The following is a 25,701-nucleotide window of genomic DNA, read 5'->3' as shown; positions in this document are numbered from 1 at the left end:
GAGGGGCATTGCTGGCACATGATGGCATATATAGGTTGTAGATCCTTAATAATGCGTTGGAGGGGTTTTAGTTGGGGGCTGAAGGTGACGGCTAGTGGCGTTCTGTTATTTTCTTTGTTAGGCCTGTCCTGTAGTAGGTAACTTCTGGGAACTCTTCTGGCTCTATCAATCTGTTTCTTTACTTCTGCAGGTGGGTATTGTAGTTGTAAGAAAGCTTGACAGAGATCTTGTAGGTGTTTGTCTCTGTCTGAGGGGTTGGAGCAAATGTGGTTGTATCGCAGAGCTTGGCTGTAGACGATGGATCGTGTGGTGTGGTCAGGGTGAAAGCTGGAGGCATGCAGGTAGGAATAGCGGTCAGTAGGTTTCCGGTATAGGGTGGTGTTTATGTGACCATTGTTTATTAGCACTGTAGTGTCCAGGAAGTGGATCTCTTGTGTGGACTGGACCAGGCTGAGGTTGGTGGTGGGATGGAAATTGTTGAAATCATGGTGGAATTCCTCAAGGGCTTCTTTTCCATGGGTCCAGATGATGAAGATGTCATCAATATAGCGCAAGTAGAGTAGGGGCTTTAGGGGACGAGAGCTGAGGAAGCGTTGTTCTAAATCAGCCATAAAAATGTTGGCATCCTGTGGGGCCATGCGGGTACCCATAGCAGTGCCGCTGATCTGAAGGTATACATTGTCCCCAAATGTGAAGTAGTTATGGGTAAGGACAAAGTCACAAAGTTCAGCCACCAGGTTAGCCGTGACATTATCGGGGATAGTGTTCTTGACGGCTTGTAGTCCATCTTTGTGTGGAATGTTGGTGTAGAGGGCTTCTACATCCATAGTGGCCAGGATGGTGTTATCAGGAAGATCACCGATGGATTGAAGTTTCCTCAGGAAGTCAGTGGTGTCTCGAAGGTAGCTGGGAGTGCTGGTAGCGTAGGGCCTGAGGAGGGAGTCTACATAGCCAGACAATCCTGCTGTCAGGGTGCCAATGCCTGAGATGATGGGGCGCCCAGGATTTCCAGGTTTATGGATCTTGGGTAGTAGATAGAATATCCCAGGTCGGGGTTCCAGGGGTGTGTCTGTGCGGATTTGATCTTGTGCTTTGTGTTTCCTCTCTCAGGGGCCAGCCCCCAGCAGGCTTTCAGAGTGGAGCCAGATAACATCACAGTCCTGGAAGGGGCTGTGGCTGTCTTGCAGTGCGTGGTGGACAATCCCTCAGGCATGGTCCAGTGGGTGAAGGATGGGTTGCTGCTAGGACCGGACACAAACATCCCCGGATTCCCCCGCTACAGTATGACGGGAGACCCCAGCAAAGGCGAGTGGGTCGGTCTGGCCTCCAGACAGCCAGATGGGGCTGAGTTCCTCTATCCCTCCCACCCCCAGTTTAGCCATTGTGGCTGTGAACCAGCTCTGGGGACACCTATGTGTGTGAGAACCCTGGCTGGCCCAGTTCTAGGAAGCTAGGTTCTATCCCCAGCTCTGGGAGGGGAGTGGGGTCTAGTGGCTAGAACGGGCCTGCAAGCCAGGAGCAGAGCTGGGTACAGAACCCAGGTGTCCGGGCCATATAGATTCACCATTCCCTCTGTGTTCTGCCCAGCAGGGGAGCACCGCCTGCGGATCGTGGGCAGCCGGCTGGCAGACGACGGGGCCTACGAGTGCCAGGCGGGGCGTTCCAAGGATAGCCCGGGCATTGTGTCACGCACGGCACTGCTCAGTGTGCTGGGTGAGCTGCCAGGCTGGGGGTGGGAGGGTAGCCTTGGCTCTGGGGAGCTGGGGGAGGGGTGACTCTTCAGGACCATTTCTCCTTTCCCCTCCCCCACAGTGCCCCCCAAGACACCCATCTTCAAGGAGTACGAGGTCAACAGCATCGTGACCTGGGTGGCCGGTGTGGAGTACAGGGTGACCTGCAGCTCCGGGGACGCCAAGCCGGCTGCAGAGATCTTCTTCAGCAAGGGTGAGTGCCCCCCATGGGTCTGATCGGGGGGGCTGGGCTGGAGGGGCCCGTGGGTCTGATCTAGAGAGTGGGGGCTGGGCTATTATATGCGGCCAGCACTCACTGTATTGGACCATGTGAGAGGGTCTTTCTTTTTCCATATACACCCCTCTAGCTAATCCAGCCCATCTCCCTGGTATCTGGGCACATGTCCCCCAGGGTGCATGGCCATGGGATGTCTCTCAGTGACCCCAGCCCACCCCCAGGTAGCTAAGCACTCTCCTCGGGACACATGGCTGTGGGGTTTCTCTCAGTAACTCGCAGCCCATCCCCCTGGTATCTGGGCATCTCTCCTCGGAGTGCGCAGCCATGGGGTGTCTCTCAGTCACCACAGCCCATCCCCCTGGTATCTGGGAATCTCTTCCCCAGGACACACAGCTGTGGGATGTCTCTCAATGACCCCAGCCCATCCACTGGTATCTGGGCATCTCTTCCCGGGGCGTGCGGCAATGGGGGTGCCCTCAGCGATGCTGTGATATATTGGCAGGGGTGGGAATGCTGGGAACCCCCTGTCCTTCATGGTCCCTCCCGCCCCCAGGTGGCAGCCCCCTCTCCGATGTGTCACACCAGGTGCACTCTGGGTCCAGCGAGAAGCTCTCCAGCACCGAGGCCGTGCTCAGGTGAGAGGGTCCAGGGGACACTCCCCCGCTCCAGGTCCCTTTCCCCGTGGGAGCAGGGGGGCCCTGACTTAGCCCAGGGTGTAGCCAGCCAGGTGCCCCCAGTGCCCCTTTGAGACACCAGCGCAGTGCCCCCTTCCCTCCCCAGCCTCAGCTAGGAGACCTGCGCCCTCTACAGCTCTGCCAGTGCCCCTCACTCTTGACTGCAGCGCCTGCCAGCTCAGCCCTGGGCTTCCCCCTCCCTGCCAGCTCTGCTGGTCCCCCTCGATCCCAACCTGCAGCCCCCTGCCAGCCCAGCCCTGGGCTCCCCAACCCCCAGCTCTGCTGGTGCCCCTCACTCCCAATCTGCAGCCCCTTGTAGGTGGTAGTTGGTATAGCCCATTCCCCTTCTGTCTCCAGGGTCACCCCACAGAGCTTGGACAACAGGAAGCGTCTGGTCTGTGCAGCCACAAATGAGGCTGTCTCGGACCCTGTGGTAGTTGGCTTCACCATGAACATCCTGTGTGAGTAACGCCCACCATGCTCTGGTCGTCCCTCCAATCTCTCTGGGGACACCAGTGAAAGGGTTAAAAAGATCCCCACAGTCATATTCTCCTCCATATACATCAACTCCACCTATCAGCTGACCCTCAGTGGCTCCTCACCTAAAATATAAGCCTCACCCTCTTCTCTCCTGGGTGTCTTCTGTTCCATAGCCTGCACCCAGTTGTAGTGTTTGCCTCTGGCTCTTCCTATTTGCAGGCTTTCTGGTTTACCACAGTTAACTCATCAAGGAGACTCATGTATATAAATCAACAGCTCAACCATTAACCCTTAGGAAAATGAGAAGTCAAGGATCAGGAGGTGACATGTATATATAATGGCTCACCCTTAAAACAATGAGGTCCTGGAGACTCCTGTTGGCTCATGTACATAAGTTGATCCCTCAAAGTTTAACCCTTCAGACAATGAGGCTACAAAGACCTGTGTATATAAGTTGGCCCTTCAATGTTTAACTGTTAGAACAATGGGGACTGGAAGACAAGGAACCGCCACTGAAGGAGAAGGGGAAGATGAGTTGGGTCTACAGTATTTCAGTTGGCCCCTCAGCCGTAGCCCATGGCGCCCTGAGGAAGTGACTCACTGGTAATCCCTAGAGCAATGATTTTCTGAAGAGCTGAGGTTGGCCCATGGGTGTACTTTGAGCCCTCAGAACAAGATGTGGGATCTCTTCACTCTATAAGCTGACCCTTTCCGTGATCAACTCTCAGGAGAATGAGCTGTAGTGTATATAAATTGGCCCCTCACCTCTTAACCCCTACAGCCCCAAGGAGCTGAGGCCTGTGTCTCAGTCAACCACTCCTCAGTTACTCCTTAAAACAATGGAGAGTCAAAGCTGAGGATGTGACCATCACCCCACCACCATAAACTTCACTCCCTATATAAGTCAACCCCCCTTAACCATCAAACTTTAGAAGACTGAGGTTCTGAAGGGGAAGAGCTGACATACATAAGTTGACCCTTCAATAAGTAATGCTGAGAGCACCAAGGAGCTGTATCTGAGTATATAAATCGACCCCTCAACCGTTAACCCTATGAGTGCTGAAGAGATGAATTGGGTATAGAAGGCCAAACCCATTAACCCATACAGCATCAAGGAGCCAGAGATGCTAGGAGGGTCTGTCTCTAGCTGGCTCCGGGAACATGGGATACATTGGTGTGGGGATGGAGGGGGTGGGGAATTCTCCCTGCTCCAACCCCACTCTGGGAACACCCAGAGACATAGGGCTCTGCCCCCCAGTTGGCGAAAGGGGTGGGGGAGATTATTTGATGGGGGGTGATTCCACGTCCCCTAGTCTCCCAGCATGAGAGTCATTAGTCAGCTTGTTAATTACCCTAATTACGCACCCAGTACTCTGGGCTGTTCCCCTCCCCAAGCACCCTGATGAGTGAGCAGCTGCAGGGGGCCCCAGGCCATGAGGGGGCCCTGCAGTGGGGAGAGGCCTGTGTGTGTTTCACACATCCTGCCCATCCCCTTGTCTGTCTGTCCAGGTCCACCCCCTTCTCTGTCTCCCCCTGCCACCCTCCTTCTGTTCCGATGCCCCAAGTCAGCTCCCAGCCCATACTGCCCACCCCATACACAGCTACAAGATCTGACTGCCCCCAAAGCGGGGTGGGGGGCAGCATGTTTCAGCTCCAATTGACTGGGCCCATCTACGCCCGCCTCCCCAGCCCTCAAGCTGGCCCCACTGACTCCCCACCCCAGTGGCAGGACATGACACTGTCATGCCACAAGGGGGTGCCCCTGAGCACAGGCTGTGCCTGGGTTCCCCCACCACCCATTGTTGTCTCTCCCCCCCAGTCCCACCTCAGCCACCCACCATTGAAGGGTACAAACGCCCCGAAATCAAAGCTGGAGAGACCCTGAAACTCACCTGCATCTCGCTGAGCGGGAACCCACTGGCCACGCTGCAATGGCTAAAGGTAACAAGGAGAACAGACAGCAGGGGCTGTGGGTTGGGAGTGAGGGGTACTGGCAGAGCTCGGGGGAGCCCAGGGCTAGGGTAGCAAGGGGCTGCAGGTCAGGAGTGAGGGGCACCTGGGGGAGCCCAGGGCTGGGCTAGCAGGGGCTGCAGGCCGGGAGTGAGGGGCACTGGTAGAGCTGGGGGTGGGGGGAGCCCAGGGCTGGGCTAGCAGAGGGCTGCGCGCCAGGAGTGAGGGCACCGGCAGAGCTGGTGGGGGCAGGTCTTGGCTAGCTGGGGGCTGCGGGTCGGGAGTGAGGGGCACCAGCAGAGCCATGTGAGACGCTAGCCCATGTCCCCACAGAACGGGAAAGTGGTTTCCACCAGCTGGGAGACAGAGGATGCCAGGGGCGCCTCCCGCAGCCTCCTGACCCTCAGCATCAAACCCGAGGACAACGGGGCTCAGCTGCGCTGCGAAGCCATGAACCAGGTGTCACCCCTGCCCCTGATGGCCAGTGTCACCCTGCGTGTGGTCTGTGAGTGCTGCATCCCCACCCCCCAGCAACCTCCCCAGCGCCTCCAGACTGACCCCAGCCTTAACCCCCCAGCCACCTGCTCCCCTTAGCGCCCCCTGCTGGCCAGTGTCTCCCTGCGTGTGGTTTGTGAGTTCTCTGCCCTGCAGCACCCCCACCTCCCTGCTCCCCCCAGCTCCCCCTGCTGGCCAGTGTCACCCTGCGTGTGGTCTGCAAATGACCTCCCCACCCCCCCCAGCACCCTGCGCCCCCTGCCGGCCAGTGACTCCCTATGCGTGGTCTGTGTCTGCCCCCTACAGCACCTCAGGCTGGGTCAGGCTGGAGTAGCCAGGAGCTGGGAGCTCCCGCCAACTGGTGCCCCTGTGCCTCCCCCCACAGTGCCCCCTCCTGGCAGTGGCTGAGATCTCTTCCCCTCCTCAGTTCTCCCCACAGAGGTTTCCATCCTGGGCTCCAGCAGCACCCCGGAGAACAAGCAGATCTCGCTCTCCTGCTCCACCACCCCCAGCAACCCCCCGGTGCAGCTGCGCTGGTGGCTGGGCTGGCGGGAGCTCACCACCACCGAGGTCACCGTCACCGAGGTCAGTCCCAAGCCATGGACCCCCGGAGATGCCCCACCTGCTGCCCCCACAGCCACCACAGGAGGAAACATTGAGCCAGGGGAAACTGGGAGGGGCCGGGAGCCAGGATTCCTGGGTTCTCTCTCTGAATCCTTTGTGAATTTCATTGATCTCCTCCCATTATGGGTACCTCAGTTTCCCTCTCTGCATAACACTAGTGAATATCCCATTCACTGTCCCCCTGAGCCAGCCAGGCCCCGCCCTGGGACAGATCAGGGCCGGCGCCCCCTGGAGACAACAGGCTCCGGGCCCCATTCCCTGGCCCCCTGAGCCAGCCAGGCCCCATCTTGGGACAGATCAGGGCTGGCGCCACCTGGAGAGAACAGGCCCCAGGCCCCATTCCCTGCCCCCCAGCCTGCCAGGCCCCAGGAGCAGGGGCTGAGTACCGGGTTCTCTCCCGCAGGCAGCGCACGGCGGAACAGTGACCGTCTCCAACCTGACGCACATGGCCCGGCGCGAGGAGAACGGGCTGCCCCTCACCTGCGAGGCCTTCAACGAGGTTGTGCTCTTCACCCGTAGTGCCAGCCTGTCCCTCAGCGTGCAGTGTGAGCCCCCACCCGGGACAGGGGGGTGCCAATGGGTGGTGAGGCTGGCCAGGCTGCGGGGGAGGCGGGAAGGGCTGGAGGAAGGGGAGGGGGCAGGGAGCGATAAGAGGGCAGTGGGGGAGGGGGAAGAATGGGAGTGGGGCTGGAATGAGAGCAGGGGAGGTTGGGGGCAGAGGAAGTGGAGGACAGGGGGTGGGGAAACGCCCCCCGTTCTGCCCCACAGCTCCCTGTGGAGACTTGAGACCCCCCACCTCTGTGGAAGCCCCATCTCACCCCAGCCTGGGGCTCATGGCCAGACCTATGGGTGGAGAGGGGCCCTGGGGAAAGGGGGGGTGGGCTGCACTCCCTGTGGTGCTGTTGGAGGGGGATGGTGGGGGGGGGGCTGATACAGGTTGTCATGGCAACACAGGAGTTGATTGCCATTAACCCTCCTTTTGTTCCCCATCCCCCCTAGACCCACCCCAGAAGGTGTGGATCGAGGCCCCACCCCCTGACAGCCGATTCCGGGCCGGCACCAAGGTCAGGCTGACCTGCTTCGCCAGTGGGGGGAACCCGGCCCCCCGCCTCATCTGGATCAAGGTCTCGGGGGGGCACCAGGTTGCGGGTCGGGGGCTCAACAGGGGGCACCGGGCCATGAGAGCCTCAGCAGGGGGTGCTGTGCTGTGAGGAGTGGGGCAGAGAGCTCAGCGCTGTGCTGTGGGGAGTGGGGTGGGGAGCTCAGCAGGGGCGCCATGCTGTGGGGAGCAGGGCAGGGGGCTCAGTGAGGAGACTGTGCTGCAGGCAGTGGGGTGGGGAGCTCAGCTCACCATGCTGTGGGCAGTGGGGCAGGGGTCTCAGTGAGGGGCAGTGTCCCTTTGGAATGAGACCCACCCTAGCCCAGAGGTGGCTGCATCTCTGTGATGGGTGAGCCCTACCCATGGGCGTTATATGCGACTGTTTCCTAGCTGCCCCGCCCCAGAGGTGGCTGCATCTCTGGGTCGCTCACTGGGCTTTGGGCTTTCTCCCGACAGGACACCAAGTCCCTCAAGGAGGGGACCCAGGTGGCCTCGGGCAAGATTGTCTCCAAAGAGCTGATCCTGACCACCAGCCCCAGCGACAACCTGGCCATCTACCGCTGCAATGCTTCCAACGGCAGCAAAAGTCCGGCACTCACGGCCCAGACCCGCCTCTTCGTCCAGTGTGCGTCCTCGGCCCTCAGCGGGGGTGGGAGGGAGGGAGGGGTGGTCTGTACATAAGGCGGAGCCAAGTAACCCCACCCCTTAAGGGCACAATGCCCCCATTAGGTGGTGGCAACAACGCACCAGTCTCAGTTCTGCCCCTTTGCTCCCCACCCCACACCCAGTCCCTCCCATAGACGTGAAGATCACAACCATGGCCAAGGAGGTGCGACGTGGCCAGACACTGACCCTGACCTGCATCGCCGGCAGCAGCAACCCCTTTGCCACCCTGGCCTGGTTCAAGGACACAGAGAAGTAAGAGAGGGTGCCCTTCACTCCCGACCCACAGCTCCCTGCTGTCCCAGCCCTGGGTTCCCCCAACCCGGCTCTGCCGGTGCCCTTCACTCCCAACCCACAGCGCCCTGCTATCCCAGCCCTGGGTTCCCCCAACCCGGCTCTGCCGGTGCCCTTCTCCCGACCCACAGCGCCCTGCTATCCCAGCCCTGGGTTCCCCCAACCCGGCTCTGCCGGTGCCCTTCACTCCCAACCCACAGCGCCCTGCTATCCCAGCCCTGGGCTCCCCCAACCCGGCTCTGCCGGTGCTCGTCACTCCCGACCCACAGCTCCCTGCTGTCCCAGCCCTGGGCTCCCCCCACCCGGCTCTGCCGGTGCCCCTCACTCCCGACCCACAGCACCCTGCTGTCCCAGCCCTGGGCTCCCCCAACCCGGCTCTGCCGGTGCTCCTCACTCCCGACCCACAGCTCCCTGCTGTCTCAGACCTGGGCTCCCCCCACCCGGCTCTGCCGGTGCCCCTCACTCCCGACCCACAGCACCCTGCTGTCCCATCCCTGGGTTCCCCCAACCCGGCTCTGCTGGCGTCCCTCACTCCCGACACACAGCTCCCTGCTGTCCCAGCCCTGGGCTCCCCCCACCCGGCTCTGCCGGTGCCCCTCACTCCCGACCCACAGCTCCCTGCTGTCCCAGCCCTGGGCTCCCCCCACCCGGCTCTGCCAGTGCCCCTCACTCCCGACCCACAGCACCCTGCTGTCCTGTCCCTGGGTTCCCCCAACCCGGCTCTGCCGGTGCCCTTCACTCCCGACCCACAGCCCCCTGCTGTCCCAGCCCTGGGCTCCCCCCACCCAGCTCTGCTGGTGCCCCTCACTCCCGGCCCACAGTCCCCTGCTGTTCCATCTTGTGCTGCTCTTTCAGGCTGAAGGGTGTGGATCTGGGGCAGAAGCCGGCAGAGTTCGGGGGTCTCTCCAGCTCGGGGAAGGTGACCCTGGTAGCGTCGTCCTCTGACAATGGGCAGCGGGTAACGTGCCAAGCTTACAGCTCCGTCCTGGCTGAGACTGTCAACACCTTCTACAAGCTCAACATCCTGTGTGAGAGCTTCCCCTGCCTGGGGATAGGGGGCGCCATGCTGCGGGAAGCAGGCGGGGGCTCAGCTGGAGGCACTGGGCTGCAGTAAGCAGGCGGGGGCTCAGCCACGGGCACCGTGCTGCAGGGGTTGGGGGCTCAGCTGGGGGCGCTGTGTTGCAGGGAGCAGCGCGGGGGCTCAGCTGGGGACACCGTGCTGCAGGTGTTGGGGCCTCAGCTGGGGGCGCTGCGTTGTGGGGGTTGGGAGGGGGCTCAGCTGGGGGTGCTGTGCTGTGGGAAGGGGCGCTCAGCAGGTGGTGCTGTGCTGCAGGAAGGGGGGCTCAGCAGGGGGCGCTGTGCTGCAGGGGTTGGGGGCTCAGCAGAGGGCTCTGGGCTGCAGGGATTGGGAGGGGGCTCAGCCGGGGGCACCATGCTGCAGGGGTTGGGGGCTCAGCAGGGGGCGCTGTGCTGCAGGGATTGGGAGGGGGCTCAGCCGGGGGCGCTGTGCTGCAGGGATTGGGGGCTCAGCAGGGGGCGCTGTGCTGCAGGGATTGGGAGGGGGCTCAGCCAGGGGCGCCGTGCTGCAGGGATTGGGGGCTCAGCAGGGGGCGCTGTGCTGCAGGGGTTGGGGGCTCAGCAGGGGGCGCTGTGCTGCAGGGATTGGGAGGGGGCTCAGCCGGGGGCGCTGTGCTGCAGGGGTTGGGGGCTCAGCAGAGGGCTCTGGGCTGCAGGGAGCAGTCAGGGGGCTCAGCAGGGGTCACTGAGCAGGGCAGGGTCTCAGCTGCTGCTGCCCCCTCTGTGGGCCCCAGATCCACCTGAGTTCTCGTCGGAGCAGCCGTCCATGGTCCAGGGTGTGGAACACGGAGCCGTGGAGCTCCCCCTGCACGTCTCCGCCAACCCCCCCGAAATGAGCTGCAGCTGGAGCTTCCGTGGGAAGGTGCTGAAACCAGGTGTGTGTGGGGGGAGGCGCTGAGACCAGGTGTGTGTGTGGGAGGGGGAGAGGCGCTGAGACCAGGTGTGTGGTGGGGGGAGGCGCTGAGACCAGGTGTGTGTGTGGGGGAGAGGCGCTGAGACCAGGTGTGTGTGTGGGAGGGGGAGAGGCGCTGAGACCAGGTGTGGGGGGGGGAGGCGCTGAGACCAGGTGTGTGGGGGGAGAGGCGCTGAGACCAGGTGTGGGGGGGGGAGGCGCTGAGACCAGGTGTGTGGGGGGGGAGGTGCTGAGACCAGGTGTGTGGGCGGGGAGGCGCTGAGACCAGGTGTGTGTGTGGGAGGGGGAGAGGCGCTGAGACCAGGTGTGTGTGGGGGGAGGCGCTGAGACCAGGTGTGTGGGGGGAGAGGCGCTGAGACCAGGTGTGTGGGGGGGAGAGGCGCTGAGACCAGGTGTGTGTGTGTGGGGGGGAGAGGCGCTGAGACCAGGTGTGTGGGGGGAGGCGCTGAGACCAGGTGTGTGGGGGGGGAGGTGCTGAGACCAGGTGTGTGGGCGGGGAGGCGCTGAGACCAGGTGTGTGTGTGGGAGGGGGAGAGGCGCTGAGACCAGGTGTGTGGGGGGGGAGGCGCTGAGACCAGGTGTGTCGGGGGGAGGTGCTGAGACCAGGTGTGTGTCGGGGGGAGGCGCTGAGACCAGGTGTGTGGGCGGGGAGGCGCTGAGACCAGGTGTGTGTGTGGGAGGGGGAGAGGCGCTGAGACCAGGTGTGTGGGGGGGGAGGCGCTGAGACCAGGTGTGTGGGGGGAGAGGCGCTGAGACCAGGTGTGTGGGGGGGGAGGCGCTGAGACCAGGTGTGTGGTGAGGGGAGGCGCTGAGACCAGGTGTGTGTGTGGGAGGGGGAGAGGCACTGAGACCAGGTGTGTGTGGGGGAGGGGGAGAGGCACTGAGACCAGGTGTGTGTGTGTGGTGAGGGGAGGCGCTGAGACCAGGTGTGTGGGGGGGAGGCGCTGAGACCAGGTGTGTGTGTGGGAGGGGGAGAGGCACTGAGACCAGGTGTGTGTGTGGGGGTGGAGAGGCGCTAAGACCGGCTGTGGGGGAGTCTCCGGGGGGGCGCTGTCCCTGCCCAAGATGGGCATAGGGTCCCCGTATGACTCCTCTCTCTGTCTCTCTCACAGAGGGGTCTCCCCGGCACCACCTGCAGGCAGGGGGCAGCCTGGCCATCTGGAATGTGAGCCGGGCCGACGTGGGTCAGTACCGGGCAAGGTGCCAGAACCCTGAGGGGCAGAACGAGACCCACCTCCACCTGGATGTGCACTGTGAGTGCCACCCCCCCGTCCCGCTGCCCCCTGATCTCAGTGCCCCCCTCTGAGCCCCACCTTTCTCTGACCCCCAGATGCCCCCTCCATCCGCAGCCTGGGAGACCCTGTCTACGTGGATCTGGGTGCCACGGCTGAGCTTGTATGCATAGCTGACGCCAACCCCACCCCTGTGGGCATGTTCCAGTGGACGTGGCTGGTAAGGGGGGGCGTCTCTGGCCGCTTCTCTCAGAGAGGCACGAGCCACCTGTGACCTTTGCCACCTGGCCTCCCCATCTGACTTTTGCCATCTCCTGTCTGACCTCTGACCCTTGACATCTCTTATGTGACCTTTGTCCCCTCTGATCTTTTGATTTAGCTTATGATCTTTGACTTTTGGCCCTCATGTACACAGATCTGCCCTTTGCCCTCCAACTTGTGACCTTTGCACCTTCCCATCCCTGAACTGTGCCCTCTGACCACTCTCTCCAAACTTTAAGGTTTGCTGTCATCTGTCTGGCTGTTGACCTCCACAAGGTGGCTTTTGACTCATGCAATTATCTGGGCGACCTCTGCCCCAGTGGCAACCTTTGTCTCCACTCTGACCTTTGCCCTCTCCTATTTGACCTCTGCACTGAACTCTGACCCTTGATGTCTTATGTGACCTTTGTCCTTCCCCGGCCTTTTTAATTTATTTTGTCACCTTTGACCCTCATTTACCCGGTTCTACCCTTTGCCCCCATGACCTTTGCACCTTCCCCTCCCTGACCTGTGCCCTTCGACCCCCTGCTGACTTTTCATTTTTCTCTAACCTTTAACATTTGCTCTTGCCCATTCAACTGCTGACCTCCCCAATGTGTCCTTTGAGCCATGCAAATGTCAGGGTGACCTTTGCCCCGCTCTGACTTTTGTTATCTCTGTGGTAACCTGACCTTTGCCCCTCTGACCTTTGCCCTCCCTAGTATGTCCCCCTGCCTTTGCCCACTGACCCTACCCTTCTTGCAGGGGGCGGAGGAGCGCAGCCTGGAGGAGCTGGAGCTGGAGCCAGAGGCCGTGGGGGCCGTGGGGCGGCTGCGGATCCAGGGGGCACGGCGGGCACAAGCTGGACTCTATGAGTGCCGCGTGGACAACGGGCTGCCCCCCCCAGCCCGGGGCAGCGCCCGCCTCATTGTGCGCTGTGGGTGCCCTATGCAGACTCCCCCCCACCCCAGGGACCCCCCCAGAAATCCCCACTCCCAGGGCCTCCCACTCACTGGCCCCCCCACCTCAGAGATCTCCCCTCTCTCTGCCCCTCCCCCACTCTGAGGATCCACCCCATGCACTGCTTCTCCATCCTGGGAACCCCCTCAACTCCCCCACCTTGGAACCCCCTCTCCAGGGACGCACCTCCCGAGAACAACCCAGAACCCAGCACCCCTTGATGTGACTTTTGCCCGTCCCCTCTGATCTCTTCCCTCCTTCCCCCAAACCCCTCCCTTGGGGAACCCCTTGAGGCCTGGGGGAGCCCCACAGAACATCTCCCTCCCCAGGGACTTCCTTGACCCTCCAAGGCCCTCCCAACTCTTTCCCCCCACCCCACCTCGATTCCCAGACTGCCCTTCACTCTCTCTCTCTCCCTGCAGTCAAGCCAGAGATTGAGAAGGGCATGGGGCTGGGGAAGGTGGCCATGCCTGGGGACAGGAGCTCGCCCGCCGTCCTGCAGTGCCACGCCCAGGGGGTCCCCAGCGTGCAGTTCAGCTGGGCCAAGAACGGAGCAGCCTTGGACCCTGACAATCCCAGGTAGGTGGTGGCCCAGCATGTGTGAGGAGGGGCAGGGACATGAAAACCCCTCAGATTCGTGCACCCCCGCCAGTATGGGCAGAGACTCCCTGGGGCCTTGGCCAAGCTGGGCGGGGTTGATTAGTCCCCAGCACACAGGCATCAGGAAGCCCTGAGCCTGGCATAGAGAAGCAAAGTCAGAGACCCAGGCCAACCCTGCACAGCCCCCACCTGGCTCTGTCCTTTTCCAGATGTGTCTCATTGGCAGCGCCAGGGCACAGCTGGGCATCGCTCCAAAACCTGGCCTTTATCCCAGGCATCTGGTGGCTGGTTCTCCATCTCCTGCAGACCCCAGGACCCACGTAGGGTGACCAGACAGCAAGCATGAAAAATCGGGACACTTTTTTTCATTGGGGGTGGGGGAGGATAGTTGCGTTTATAAGAAAAAAACCCTAGTACTGGGACGTCTGGTCACCCAAGACCCATGCATGTCCTCTGCCAGCCGGAGCTCACTGGGGACCCTGTCAATTGGCTCCATTACAAAAACTCCCCCTCCTGAGCGGCTGGAATTTATGCCTGCCTGCCTGCCAGTGGAGAGGGCTGGAAGGATCCGACTTTCATCCCTAAATGCTGATCACCATCGATTTCACCACCCATGCCCCAGCCAAGGGCAAGATCTTTGCAGCAGTATGCCCAGGGATTTACGAATGATGCTGGCTGCGACCTTGGGAGAGGTTGCTTTTCAGCAAGTTGTTTGGCATATTTTGGCAGGTGACCTTGGCAATTTGTGTTTTCACAGTTAATCAAGCTTTCACTTTTGGGAATCTTACTGGCGGCTGGCATTAAATCATGATTCCTCCCCTCCCCCCTCATTTCCCACAACTGTGAAAACGTCAGCAGATAAAAATAGGAAAAAATACTTTAAAATAAACATTGTGATTGTCTGGTAAAAGTACCAAAACTACAAATCTGCCAGGGCCAGGAGAGAAAACCTCTGAGATAGCGCGTTGTTGCTCCCAGCCAGGGCACCCTGCTTTCACCACTGGGGTCTCTTGAAGATAATCAGCTTCTGGGGACCCGGGTTGGTTCCAGCCAGTCCTTTAACCCACCCCAGCCAACTTCTTGACACACGTGCCCCATGGCTCTGACACTGCCCCAGGAGCAGCATGTTAGCCTTTTTGCACCCCCTGGAGAGCAACATGAAGCAGAGAGGGAAACTGAGGGAGGCAGTAGCTTCATAAAAATGTCACAGAAAATTCCTGCTTTGTCACAGTAATGGCTGGCGGGGGCAGACCCCCATTCTAATGTGCCCCTCGTTGCCTGGACACAGGGCACCCCAGTAATCCCCAAACACTGAGACCCAACCCTGGAGAGTGCCCCCCACAACCTCTCCCCCTTAGAATACCAGTGGGGTCCCTGACCTACCCTCACCCCTTGAGTTTGCTGCTTCCATCCTGCTTCTAATCTGGTTCCTGGTTCTCATCCAGTCTCCATCCTGATCAAATCCTTGTTCTAGTCCAGTCCCGGTTCTGATTCAGTGCCTGGGTCGGGGCTGGTCCCTGGCTCTGATTCAGCGCCTGGTTCTGGGTCAGTCCCTGGTTCTGATTCAGTCCCTGGGTCTGGGCCAGTCCTGGTTCTGACCTGACCCCAGTTCCACCCCCCACCCCCACAGGTACACGGAGCACACTTGGCATGAGGGCGCCTGGCACAGCAGCACCCTGACCATCGCCAATGTCAGTGCTGCGCACGACTACGCCACCTTCACCTGCCGCGCCAGCAATGCACTGGGCACAGACAGACTGGACATCCAGCTCCTCAGCACCAGTACGGCCCGGGGGGCCTACGGGTCAGGAGTGAGGGGCTGATGGGGGATTGGGGGAGTCCAGGGCTGGGCTAGCAGAGGCTACAGGTTGGGAATGAGGGGCAGCGGCAGAACAGGGTGATCTCTCTCTCTCTCTTCCCCGTCTCTGCAGGCTCCCCTGACCCCCCCACGGGGTTAAAGGTCGTCAGCATCACCCACAATTCAGCCACCCTGGAGTGGATCCCCGGGTTCGATGGGGGGCTGCCTCAGAGATTCCGCATCAGGTGGGAGCAGTGGTGTGGGGTGGAGGAGGCAGGGAGGGATTGGAGGGGACTCTGGATGGGCAGTAGGAGGATGAAGAGGGTGTTGTTGGCTGGGAACAGTGAGGCTCAGAGCTGGGGGGCTGGCGTGGGCGGGGGAGGAGGAGCCTGGGGTGGGGACTGGGATTCAGAGTTGGGGGGCTGGCATGGGTAGGGGAGGAGGAGGAGGAGGCTGGGGGGTGGGACAGTGAGGTTCAGAGCTGGGGGGCTGGTGTGGGTGGGGGAGGAGGAGGATGGGGCTGGGGGCAGGGATAGTGGTGCTCAGAGCTGGGGGGCTCGCATGGGTGGAAGCCATTGGGTGGGGATGGATGAGGTGGGGCCTCCCCAGGGTCTGGGGTCCCTCACCCTCTGTGCCCACAGGTACCGCTGGCCGGGCGCCCCCAGTGCCCTGTACATGGACGTGTTCCCCGCCCAGACCCCCGCGTTCACCCTGACGGGGCTGAGCCCAGACACCCCCTACAGTATTGGCGTCAGCGCCCACAACGCCCTGGGGAGAGCACCCAGGGCCCCAGCGTCACCGTCACCACCGCAGGTAGGGGGCACTGTGCTGGGGGGTCAGGGGGCTCAGTGCCAGACTAGAGGAATGGGGGTCTCAGCAGGGGGCAGGGTGCGGTGGCAGGGGCTGTAGTGGGGGCCCTGTGCTGGGATGGCGGGGGCTATGCTGCACAGAGGCAAGGGCTCAGTGGTGTGTGTGGGGGGGTCTGTGGGGTTCACCCCTGATGGAGCTGATGTCATTTCAGAGCTGCCCTTAGAGGAGCGCCAGTTGTGGACCCTGAAGTGCCCCGAACAGGTGGGTACTGGAAGGGGGCGGAAAGCCCAGCCTCCTGGGTTCTGTCCCAGCTCTGGGAGGGGAGTGGGGTCTGGTGGTCAGAGTGGGGGACGGGCTGGCTCAGGGGGTGGCGAATGGGACCCCACGTGTTTCCCCTCTGGCAGACGCTGGCTCCTGGCCACTCTCTGACACTCTCCTTTGCTTTCCCAGAAGGCCCGGTGTTGCCCCCGGCCCTCGTTGGGGGGCTGAGCGCACTGGGAGCCCTGCTACTGCTCTCCAACGCCACCCTCCTTGCCTGCCTGTTCAGACGGCGCCAGGCCCAGGCAGGTAATCCCCCCACAGACAGGGGCTCTGCCCTGAGGAAACTCACAGCACCAAACAGCCTCCGCCCAATGAGGCCCTACCCCTATCCCAGCCCAGGCTGATCCTTGCTGTTTTCTGGTTCTGACTGCAGGTGTCCGGGAGGAGGCCAAGAAGAGGTGAGTGTGGAGGGCAGGCAGTTCTGTGTATTCTGTCACACTACGACACCCTAACACAGACACACGGCCACCACAGCTCCAACCACTAGACCCCACTCCCCTCCCGGAGCTGGGGAGAGAACCCAGGAATCCTGCCTCCTGCCACCCCCCCCCCGCTCTAACCACTAGACCCCAGTCCCCTCTCAGAGCTAGGGAGAGAACCCAGGAGTCCTGGCTCCCACCCTTTGCCTTTCAGGAGGAAGCCCAGTGCTGGGAATGACTACAGCTTGGGGGAAGCGGTAAATCCAGCGGCATGGCAGACGCTCCTGGACAGTTACTCAGAGAGGAGTGCGTCCTCTGGGTGAGAGGATGAGGGAGTGGGGGGCTCAGCAGCAGGCTGCAGGGAGCAGGGCAGGGGGCTCAGTAGAGGGCACCATGCTGCGGGGCAAGTTGAGGGACTCAGCAGGGGGTGGGGGACTCAGTATGGGGTGCTGTGCTGGAGGGGGCTCAGCAGGGGTGAGGTGCTGCAGGGACCAGGGTGGGGGTTCAGTAGGGGGCACTGTGCCATGGGAGCAGGGTGAGGGCTCAGCAGGGGGCTCACTAGGGGGCACTGTGCCACAGAGAGCCAGGTGGGGGTTCACTAGGGGCCGCTGTGCTGCGGGAAGCAGGGTGGGGGTTCAGCAGGGGGTACTGTGGGGTGGGGCTCAGTTGACATGTAGGGGTTGTATCTGGCCTGGCAGGGAGGGAAAGAAACAGGGTTGGGGCATGTACACTGGTGAAAAGGGAGCAGGGTCAGGCAGTCACAGTGGGGGATGTGGGATCCAGGACTCCTGGGTTCTATTTTGAGGGGGCTATTTTTGAGTGTTCCCTTGGTGTGTGACAGGGTCTCTCTTTGGCTCCCCTGTAGGGCAGTTCCATGGGCACCTGGCCAGGGTACATGCCTGGCCACGAGTATCGACCCCGGCTGCCCCCCCACCCCGAGAGAGCCGAGGGGGAGACGGACACCAGCACCACAGGTGGGTGTGAGGGGTAAGAACTTGTGCCCCTAGAGGTGACAGGCTCCCTGCCCCACTAAGTCAGCCAGTCCCCACCCTGGGGCCTGATGGGAGCCAGTGCCCCCTAGAGGGGACAGGAGCCAGTGCCCCCTAGAGGGGACAGGAGCCAGTGCCCCCTAGAGGGGACAGGAGCCAGTGCCCCCTTCCTCACTCCCCCATGCCAGCTAGTCCCCACGCTGGGGCTGGATGGGAGCCAGCACCCCCTAGAGGGGAAAGGCTCCATAGTCCTTTGCTGTGTCCCCGGCCCCACAGGTCCCGTGGCAGTTCCAGACTCTGGGTTCCCTGCACGCTGGCTCGGCCCCTTGGCCCCCCACGAATACGAGGACGTGATGGAGCCTGGGATCTATGAGGAACTGGGGGCCCTGCACCTGCAAGCTCCTGCCCCACTCTGCCCAGGGGCACTACCCTGCCAGGACTATACGGTGAGTGGCCGTCTGCCCAGCTTCAACAGGAGCCCTGGGTTCTGTTCCTGGCTCAGGGAGGGGAGTGGTGTGTAGTGGTCAGAGCAGAGAGGGGCTGGGAGTCAGGACTCCTGGGTTCTCTGCCTGGCTCAGTGCAGGTTTGGGGTGACGGACTCTCTCTCTTCCCAGGGTGCCTATCCATGGAGGGGCCAGTCCTGGCTGGCTCTGAGGACCCCCTGAGGATCTACAACCAGGTGGCAGATATGCTCCCCCCCGGGGCAGATGAGGGGCTGCCCTTTGAGCTAAAGGGGGAGCTAGTGTGAGGGGGGCTAGGCCAGGGGCCAGGTGTCTGTCTGACCATAGAATAAAATGCCTTGAACCCCACCCTACCTGGACTTGACCACTGTTGTGTGGGGAACCACGGGGAGTAATGTGAGGGGCTCAGTGCGGGGCATTATCTGTCTGTCCTCTCAGCCCCACTCGGCGCCTGCCCTTCTCAATGACTGCAAGCCAGGTAGAAGGATGTCAATAGCCATTTACTATTTGTCTGGCTCCCCCCCACCTAACACAAAGCAACAGGCACCTGCCCAGGTGCACACCCCCCCCCCAGGCTGGCTTGTGGGAGATGTAACCCCCCCAGACCAAAGTTTGCTCCCTGCCCCCAAGGGTGGAGCTAGGATCTCTGCCCCCGTGGGGTTGTTGCTGGCTAGCTGGGGCTACTAAGGGCACTGGGAACAGGAGTCACCATGGGGAGGGAAGCTGCTGGATTAAGGGGAGCAGCTCTAATGTTTATCCCCAGACAGGTGAAAAGGGGTCTTGGATAGGGGACACCTTCCCCCAACAGGCAGGGCTGGCCCCAATGCCCCAGCATTATGCTGCCTAGAGCCAGAACAGTCCTGGCTGTCACTGGGAAGGGGGTGGGGGGAGGAAAAGGGGTTTAGCTAGGAGGGCCCATTGATTCCCCCTGGCTCTGGACAAGCAGTTGTCTTAGTTCCCTCGTGGCAACTGGCAGGAGTTCTAGTCACTATCCTGGCCCACATGGTGCTAAGGGCTGTACAAACACAGAACAAAAATACAGTCCTGCCCCTCAAGGAGTTTACAGTCTGCCCTTCCCCACCTTGGATAGTCAGAGCTCAGGGGACTTGCACGGAGATGCAGCCACCTCTGGGGTGGGGCAGCCAGGGAACAGCTGCATATAAACAGTGTGCCCAGTGCTGAGATGCAGCCACTGCTGGGGCAGGGCCACTGGGCCCAGCTATAAGTTGAACCAGGGTATCTGGCCTACAGGTTTCCAGTAACACAGATGCTGTGTGGGAAGTTTGAACAGGTGAGAAGCACTAAACCTTATTTCTCAACGAAACGTCTCATGTTCCAACAAGGGAACAAACTTGGGACCCCCCCTTTGTGGGAGGGGGTAATAATAGCAGCGCTGGACCCCAGCCCGCTGCCTCCCAAGGACAATGGCCCTTGGCAATACAGGGGCTATGAAACACAGGCAGCAGTTCTGCTTGCTGCCTGAAGGGGGCACCGCTGTGCCATCACCCTTATCACAGTCACTCAAGCCTGTTTGGGGATGCGGCACTGTGATAATGTGGAGGGTAGGGGCAGACACAGGGTGTGGGTCAAAGGCCAGTCGGACACCGGGGTCCGCCCCACACCCTGCCTCACTCTCCCTCCCCCTCTATGTGAACCACTGTGGTTCATAAAAGTTCATTTCACAGAAATGATATGACTGAAGGAGGGTGGGAGGTAGTTCCCCCCGCCCCCCCTCGGTGGGGCCGGACACCTGGGTTCAATGCCCAACCAAGACATGATTTCATAGAAATCAGGGGATCTCCCCCAGCCATCCCTGGGGCTGAAATTAACACAGGACCCTCTGCTGCACCCCCCCAGCAATATGGGGGGGACACCACAAGAGGGGGTGTGGGGCTGCCCCCAGATAGAAATTTGGGCTGAGTCAATGCTCAGCAGAGGAAAAGTTAATGGGGCCAACCAACCTCCCTCCCCGTGGGGTTGGGTGTGAAGGAGGCTGCTGCAACCAGGACGCCTGGGTTCTACCCCCGGCTCTGGGTGGGGAGTGGGGTCTAGGGGTTTAGAGCTGGGGCTGTCCCTGGCCTTCCCCTCAGCTGCCACCCACTGCATCGGCACAAGCACATGCAGCCCACACATCAGTCCAGTAGGGGGCAGTTACACACCCAGCCCCAAGAGGAGGAAGGCAAGGGGCTCAGCCCCCAAGTGTTGCAGCCCCATATGGCAGGCAGCAGTGGACCCAGGCATCTGGTTGGCCATACTGCGTGCTGCTGTGAGACCCAGTGGGGGGTCCAAGCAACAAGGGAGCAGTGGACTTGGAGAACCCAGGCGTCCGGAGGGCCCTAATACAATAAGTTAGTTAAATACAGAAAATATTACAGACAATTTTCCAGAGAAATGCCAAATCCTCTCCCCCCAGCCTTCTTCACTGAGCGGCACCAGACGAGTCCCCCACCGCCCACTTCCTTTGGCAGTCATTGGTCTAGGGGGGCTGGGGCGGGACGGCGGGGCAGCACCAGGGGGTGGGCGCCGGCTCTTCAACAAGAGGCGCAGCTGGCGGGGGAAGAAGAGGAGAGGTTGAGTTAGGGGGACACTGGAAAACCCCCAACCACACACTGTGTCCCCCCTGCAGGCTGGGGTGCACCTGCTTCCGTTGGGGGCCCAGCTGCCAGGGCTGGGGGCGCTTCACTCCAGGTGTCCGGGGTGGGGTGGGCGGTGTCAGAGGCGCAGTGGATCTCCTGGGGGTCTCACCTGGTCTCCCCCGGGCCCGGGAGGCAGCAGATGGGCTGGCTGTTCGTTCTCCAGGTTGCGAGCGCTGGGGTCAGCCCCCCGGCTCAGCAGCAGCCGCACGAGGCTCTCCTGGCAGGGTGGGCCCGGCAGGGCTGCAGCCATGTGCAGGGCCGTGTTCCCGTGGGCCTGGGGAGGAGGGGAGGGACAGAGGGTTACACACAGCCCCTGCCCCCCACCAGAACAGCACCCCCTCCCCAGCAGACCTGGCTGAGCTCACCCCAGCCCTTGCAGTCCAGCTTCCCCCTGCCCAAACACCCCCCATCATGTCCCACCCCATCCCCCTTCAGAATGGGCCTCTCCCTCATCCAATCCCACCCCAAGCAAGGAGACCCCCTGCCTTCCTCACCTTCATGTTGACGAATTGCCTTGGCCCAGGCAGCTGCAGGAAGAACTGAACCAGCGACAGGTTCCCATCCTGCACGGCCAGGTGCAGAACCGTCTTGCTGCTCTTTATGTCCTGGGAGGGCAGGGATGGGAGGGTGGTGAGCGTAGGATGGGGGCGGAGGGGGACCAGATCCTGCTCTCCAAATCCCTGGGCAGCCTGCCCCCCCCCCCGACCCCCAGTCAATATGGAAGACTGACACAGCCCTGGGAAGGCCAGAACAGCTGGTGCTATGCGGGGGGGCAGGAAGACAAGGAATTCCCAGCACTGCCCCATGATATCAGCAAGGTCAATTGCATGGTGGGGGGAAGGGGGGGCAGAACAGAATGGGGACGCCTTGGGTAGCTAGGAGGCAGATCTGCCCTCCTGGCAAATTCCCCACCCATCCTCCCCCACCCTGCACCAAGCACAGGTCAAGGCTTACAGGCCCTGGGGGACAGGCACAGAACCCCCCCTTCCCTCTCCCCCTGGTCACCTACCTGGCTGGTGTAATCTGCCCCCATGTGCAGCAGGGCCTGGATGCAGGCCAACATGTCCTGCAGCCGCTCCGGGGTCGGGGTCCCGACACCCAGTGCCCGCAAGGCCTTGTTGTGGGAGATCACAGCACAGTGCAGAGGGGTCTGCCCTGGGGGCACCAAGAGGAGGGGTGAGAGCAGCCCCCCCACAGCCAGCACCCCTCTTCCCACAGCACTCCCTGCTGCGGGAGGTCAACAAAACCTGCTGGGAGAGGCCGGCAGATCCCCGCCCCCAGCACACTCCCTCGCTCCCCACGTCCCCCCCAGCTGGATGTGTCCTACCTTCAAAGTTCCTGGCCTCCACGTTGACAGGGACCCCAGACGCCATCACGGCCTGGCGGAGAGAAACTGGGTTCAGTTAAATGGGTGGGGGGGAGTAAATTGACACCAATTTCAGACATTGTATTTGGGTAGAAGGAGTGGTATCTAGTGGTTAAACGGGGTGGGGGGAAGGGGCTGGGAGCCAGGACTTCTGGGTTTGATCCCCAGCTCTGAGAAGTGAGGGTGGGGGGCCTGTGATCCCGTATACCTGGGTTCCCTCTCGGCTACACACTCACCATGAGGACGTTGGGGAACCCGTAGGTGGCTGCCAAGTGCAGCAGCGTCTGGCCCTTGTGGTCAGCGGCATTGGCATCGGCTCCCAGCACTAGCAGGTCCCGCACGAGCTCGGCCTGGTTGGCTGTGGCAGCCACCAGCAGTGGGGTCTGGGGAGGGGGGAAGCCGGGAGACCCCAGCGTTAGAAGGCAGAAAAGGGGCCCACGGCATGACCCTAGACCAGAGGCGGGCAAACTACGGCCCGCGGGACTGTCCTGCCCGACCCCTGAGCTCTTGGCCCAGGAGGCTGGCCCCGGCCCCTCCCCTGTTGTTTCCCCCTCCCCTGCAGCCAAGCTGCCGCACGGGCAGTGGGGCTGCGAGCTCCTGCTGCTCTGAGTGGCGCACACACCTGACGGTGGGGGGGTTGGATAGGGGGTCCCAGGGGGCAGTCAGGACAGGGAGCAGGTTAGGGGCGCGGGGTCCTGGGGGGCAGTCAGGAGACAGTTGGAAGGGGCAGAGTTTCTGGGGCAGTCAGGTTCAGGGAACAGGTGGGGTTGGATAGGGCATGGAGTCCAGGGGGGCCTGTCAGGGGACAAGGAGCGGGGGGGTTGGATGGGTCGGGGGTTCTGAGGGGGGCAGTCAGAGGGCGGGAAGTGGGCAAATAGGGGGCGGGGCCAGGCTGTTGGGGAGGCACAGCCTTCCCTACCCAGCCCTCCATACACAGTTTCACACCCCATTGTGGCCCTCAGGCCAAAAAGTTTTCCCACCCCCAACCTAGATCCCCAGTAATGGCCTTATCCTGACCACCCAGTGACCCTTGACCCCTACCTTGGCGTGATCCTTGAGCCCATTGGCACGGTTGGCCAACTCCTCTGCATGACCCTTACCATCCACCTGCAGCACTGCGACCTTTGACCCACAGTCGCTCCATTCTCCTGCCCTGAGCTGGGTGCCCAGCCCAGCCCCCCGCCCCTGGAACCCCCCTGGCTCACCTTGCCCTTGTGTTCCTTGATCTCCAGCTGCCCGCACTCCTTGAAGGCCTCGGCAGCTGCCTGGGCAAAGTGACGCAGCCCCCGGGCAGCCAGCAGGTGTAGGATCCTGCCGCGGGGGAGAGACAGATGTCAGTGACCCCCCTTGCACCCCCCAAACCAGTGAGGAGCTGCCAAAAGCTGAAGAACCAGTCCCTTCAGTCACTCTGGGTCTTCGGCGGCGGGTCCTTCAGGGCCGCCAAAGGCCCGGAGCACCGCTGGGTGAGTAAAAATTAAAAAGGGATTCTCAGGGGAGTCTCCCCAGCCAAGAGCTCAGGCGGGCCGGACACAACAGTCCCATGGGCCAAAGTTTGCCCACCCCTTTAACAACGGATTCTAAACCGACTTCAAAATTTAACAACCAGTTCTGAACCAGCTCCAGCTCACCACTGCCCCAAACCCCTGCAGATCCCCCACCCAGTGCCACCACCCTTGCACCTCCACAGCTCTTCACACCTGCCCATGCACCGCCCTACCCAGTCTCACACGCTTCTGCACCCCTGCAGATCCCCCACCTGCCTCCTGCACCCCCCAGTGCCACCTGCTTTCTGTCCCTCCCTAAAGCCCAGGAGATCCCCCACCCCCTCTGTGCCACCCTCCCTGCTGCTTGCACTGCCCCTGCCCCATTCCCACCCAGGCTTTCACTAACATTACCCAACCCCCCCCCCACCCAGACCGACCATCCCAGCCCCCACTATATGCCCCCCCCAGTCCTATTTCCCCCCCCCTGCCAGCTCTATCCATTATCCTCCCTGGGACACAGCAGTTCAGCCCCCGCACACCCCATCTGAGGCGGGGGGCTGAGGAGCCCCATTCCCTCCACTCCCAGGAGTGGGGGGCTAGGGTGAGTTTTGGGGTCCTCCCAGATACTCACGTGTCCCCATCTTCATCCTGATGCAGCAGCCGCACCGGGTCCATGCTCCGGATCTCGGCTCGGGCCCTGGCCAGCTCCCCGGGATCCAGCACCCCAACCGGGTCCTCAAAGCTGCCCAGTTCTAGGGGGTCAGAATAGGGGGTGCTCCGGGTGGGCTGCATCCAGGGGGCAGAGGATGCCTGCGGAGTTGGGAACAGGCCCAGTGAGGGGGGTGGTACAGGGACCTGGTGAGGGGAGAGAGCGGGGGGGTTACAGCCCTCACTCCTGACCCACTGCGCCCTGCTAGCCCAGCCCCACAGCTCTGCTGGTGCCCCTCACTCCCGACCCACAGCCATCTGCTAGCACAACCCTACAGCTCTGCCGGTGCCCCCTCCTGACCCACTGCCCCTTTTTAGCCCAGCCCCACAGCTCTGCCGGTGCCCCTGCTTCCCAACCCACTGCCCCTGCTAACCCAGCCCCACAGATCTGCCGCTGCCCCTCACTCCTGACCCGCAGCCCCCATCTCACCTCCAAGTCCCCCGTGGCTGCCATCATGGTGCTGTAGGGATCACCTGCTCCAAACACCCCGGTCCCCACAGAGGCGTAGGAGTCTGTTGCCTCGTACATGGGTCCTGGGGACTGGTAGCTGCTGGCCGTGGCCGAGCAGTGATAGTGGCAGTCGGGGAAGGCCGCATGGCATGAGGGGTCGACCTGCCAGGGTGGGTAGGGAGCCAGGGGGGGCCCAGGAGCAGATTCCCCCCCAGATCCCCTTCCCAGCCCCATGGGCTCCGGGCAATCATCTGGATGGAAGAGAGACATGGATGGTGGGTGCAAAGCATGCGGGGGGGGGGGAGGGGATGAGAGACAGCATGGGTGTCCCAGGGGAGAGGATGGCACTCCTGAGGGATCAGAGGATCTGGGGTTGTCATACCACAGGCAGGGAGTGGGGACCCCAGGGGAATCAAAGGGTATCTAGGGTTGGGGGAAAGCTGCAATGGGGGGAGTCCATTTTTCACTCACCTGTCTGAGAAGAGTCAATGACATCTGTTGGGACCTACAGAGAGGGAAAAAGAACAAACCAGAAATTGCTGATGAGCCACAGGATGGCTTGTCTGGAGCCGAGATGCAGCCACCTCTGGGGTAGAACAGCCAGGTAACAACTGCACATAACACTGTGTGAGTGGCCAGGAAATAAAGGAGACGCCTGTCCTGCAGCATGTGCCTTGGGGGGCAGAATGGAAATGACACGAAGAGATTTGGTGCACACACCAGGAGTCACACCTGAGGTCCAGGGCTAGAGAAGTCTCAGCTGTGATCAAGACACGCAGGGAAATGGGGCGGGGGGAGGCAGGGCAGAGGGGCTCACCTGAGAGCTGGCTGCATAGCCCAGTGCTGTCTGCTGCCGTCTCTTCTGCTCCAGAAGCTTCTTCACTGTCTGGGGTGGGGACCGCGCTTCTGTCTCCTCTACCGCCTGGCGAGGGGAAGGGAGACCAAGCACTCAGCCTAGGACTCCTGGGTTCCATCCCCTGGTTGTGACA

The 25,701-nt window shown here is 61.8% G+C and overlaps 2 protein-coding genes across 7 annotated transcripts in view; one reads left to right on the top strand and one right to left on the bottom strand.

The window, feature by feature from the left end:
- Positions 1-18,410, top strand: part of NPHS1 (NPHS1 adhesion molecule, nephrin) — a 24,429-nt gene extending 6,019 nt beyond the window's left edge. Inside the window, 31 exon segments of the mRNA XM_073322573.1 lie at positions 1,111-1,305; positions 1,591-1,713; positions 1,813-1,944; positions 2,522-2,603; positions 3,000-3,103; positions 4,942-5,063; positions 5,406-5,577; positions 5,995-6,152; positions 6,595-6,736; positions 7,191-7,315; positions 7,747-7,915; positions 8,079-8,208; positions 9,103-9,275; positions 10,059-10,199; positions 11,350-11,490; positions 11,568-11,689; positions 12,475-12,646; positions 13,092-13,248; positions 14,900-15,051; positions 15,201-15,312; positions 15,709-15,833; positions 15,836-15,880; positions 16,089-16,103; positions 16,106-16,138; positions 16,328-16,444; positions 16,572-16,596; positions 16,832-16,937; positions 17,483-17,591; positions 17,883-18,052; positions 18,221-18,242; positions 18,245-18,410. Coding sequence (XP_073178674.1) covers positions 1,111-1,305; positions 1,591-1,713; positions 1,813-1,944; positions 2,522-2,603; positions 3,000-3,103; positions 4,942-5,063; positions 5,406-5,577; positions 5,995-6,152; positions 6,595-6,736; positions 7,191-7,315; positions 7,747-7,915; positions 8,079-8,208; positions 9,103-9,275; positions 10,059-10,199; positions 11,350-11,490; positions 11,568-11,689; positions 12,475-12,646; positions 13,092-13,248; positions 14,900-15,051; positions 15,201-15,312; positions 15,709-15,833; positions 15,836-15,880; positions 16,089-16,103; positions 16,106-16,138; positions 16,328-16,444; positions 16,572-16,596; positions 16,832-16,937; positions 17,483-17,591; positions 17,883-18,052; positions 18,221-18,242; positions 18,245-18,354 — 3,701 coding nt within the window. The 3' untranslated portion in view covers positions 18,355-18,410.
- NFKBID (NFKB inhibitor delta) lies at positions 18,057-25,701 on the bottom strand. 6 transcript variants are annotated; one of them, XM_073322580.1, is made up of 11 exons: positions 25,530-25,649; positions 25,184-25,217; positions 24,692-24,963; positions 24,185-24,408; positions 23,275-23,380; positions 22,306-22,452; positions 22,031-22,082; positions 21,713-21,858; positions 21,198-21,308; positions 20,813-20,977; positions 18,057-20,614 (listed from the first exon to the last, which is right to left on the bottom strand). In XM_073322580.1, exons 3-11 carry the CDS (start codon positions 24,944-24,946, stop codon positions 20,417-20,419), a joined length of 1,404 nt encoding a protein of 467 aa, XP_073178681.1. In that variant the 5' UTR covers positions 24,947-24,963; positions 25,184-25,217; positions 25,530-25,649; the 3' UTR covers positions 18,057-20,416. The 6 variants fall into 6 exon arrangements, with proteins under 6 accessions (XP_073178681.1, XP_073178675.1, XP_073178676.1 ...); XM_073322574.1 differs by having other exon boundaries at positions 24,692-25,217; positions 25,530-25,701; XM_073322575.1 differs by having other exon boundaries at positions 24,185-24,363; positions 24,692-25,217; positions 25,530-25,701.

This window comes from Lepidochelys kempii, chromosome 24 (assembly GCF_965140265.1).
Source record: "Lepidochelys kempii isolate rLepKem1 chromosome 24, rLepKem1.hap2, whole genome shotgun sequence".
Lineage (NCBI taxonomy): Eukaryota > Metazoa > Chordata > Testudines > Cheloniidae > Lepidochelys > Lepidochelys kempii.
This window is presented reverse-complemented; position numbering and strand designations above follow the sequence as displayed.

Bases quoted from the DNA above. Each gene is read 5' to 3' on its own strand.
- NFKBID (XM_073322574.1), bottom strand. From the start codon at position 24,982: ATGTCTCTCTTCCATCCAGATGATTGCCCGGAGCCCATGGGGCTGGGA. The intron at 21,859-22,030 runs GTAGGACACATC...TGGTGCCCCCAG, and splicing joins GGAGGCCAGGAACTTTGAAG to GGCAGACCCCTCTGCACTGT. The intron at 20,978-21,197 runs GTGAGGAAGGCA...CCTCCTCCCCAG, and splicing joins GGCAATTCGTCAACATGAAG to GCCCACGGGAACACGGCCCT.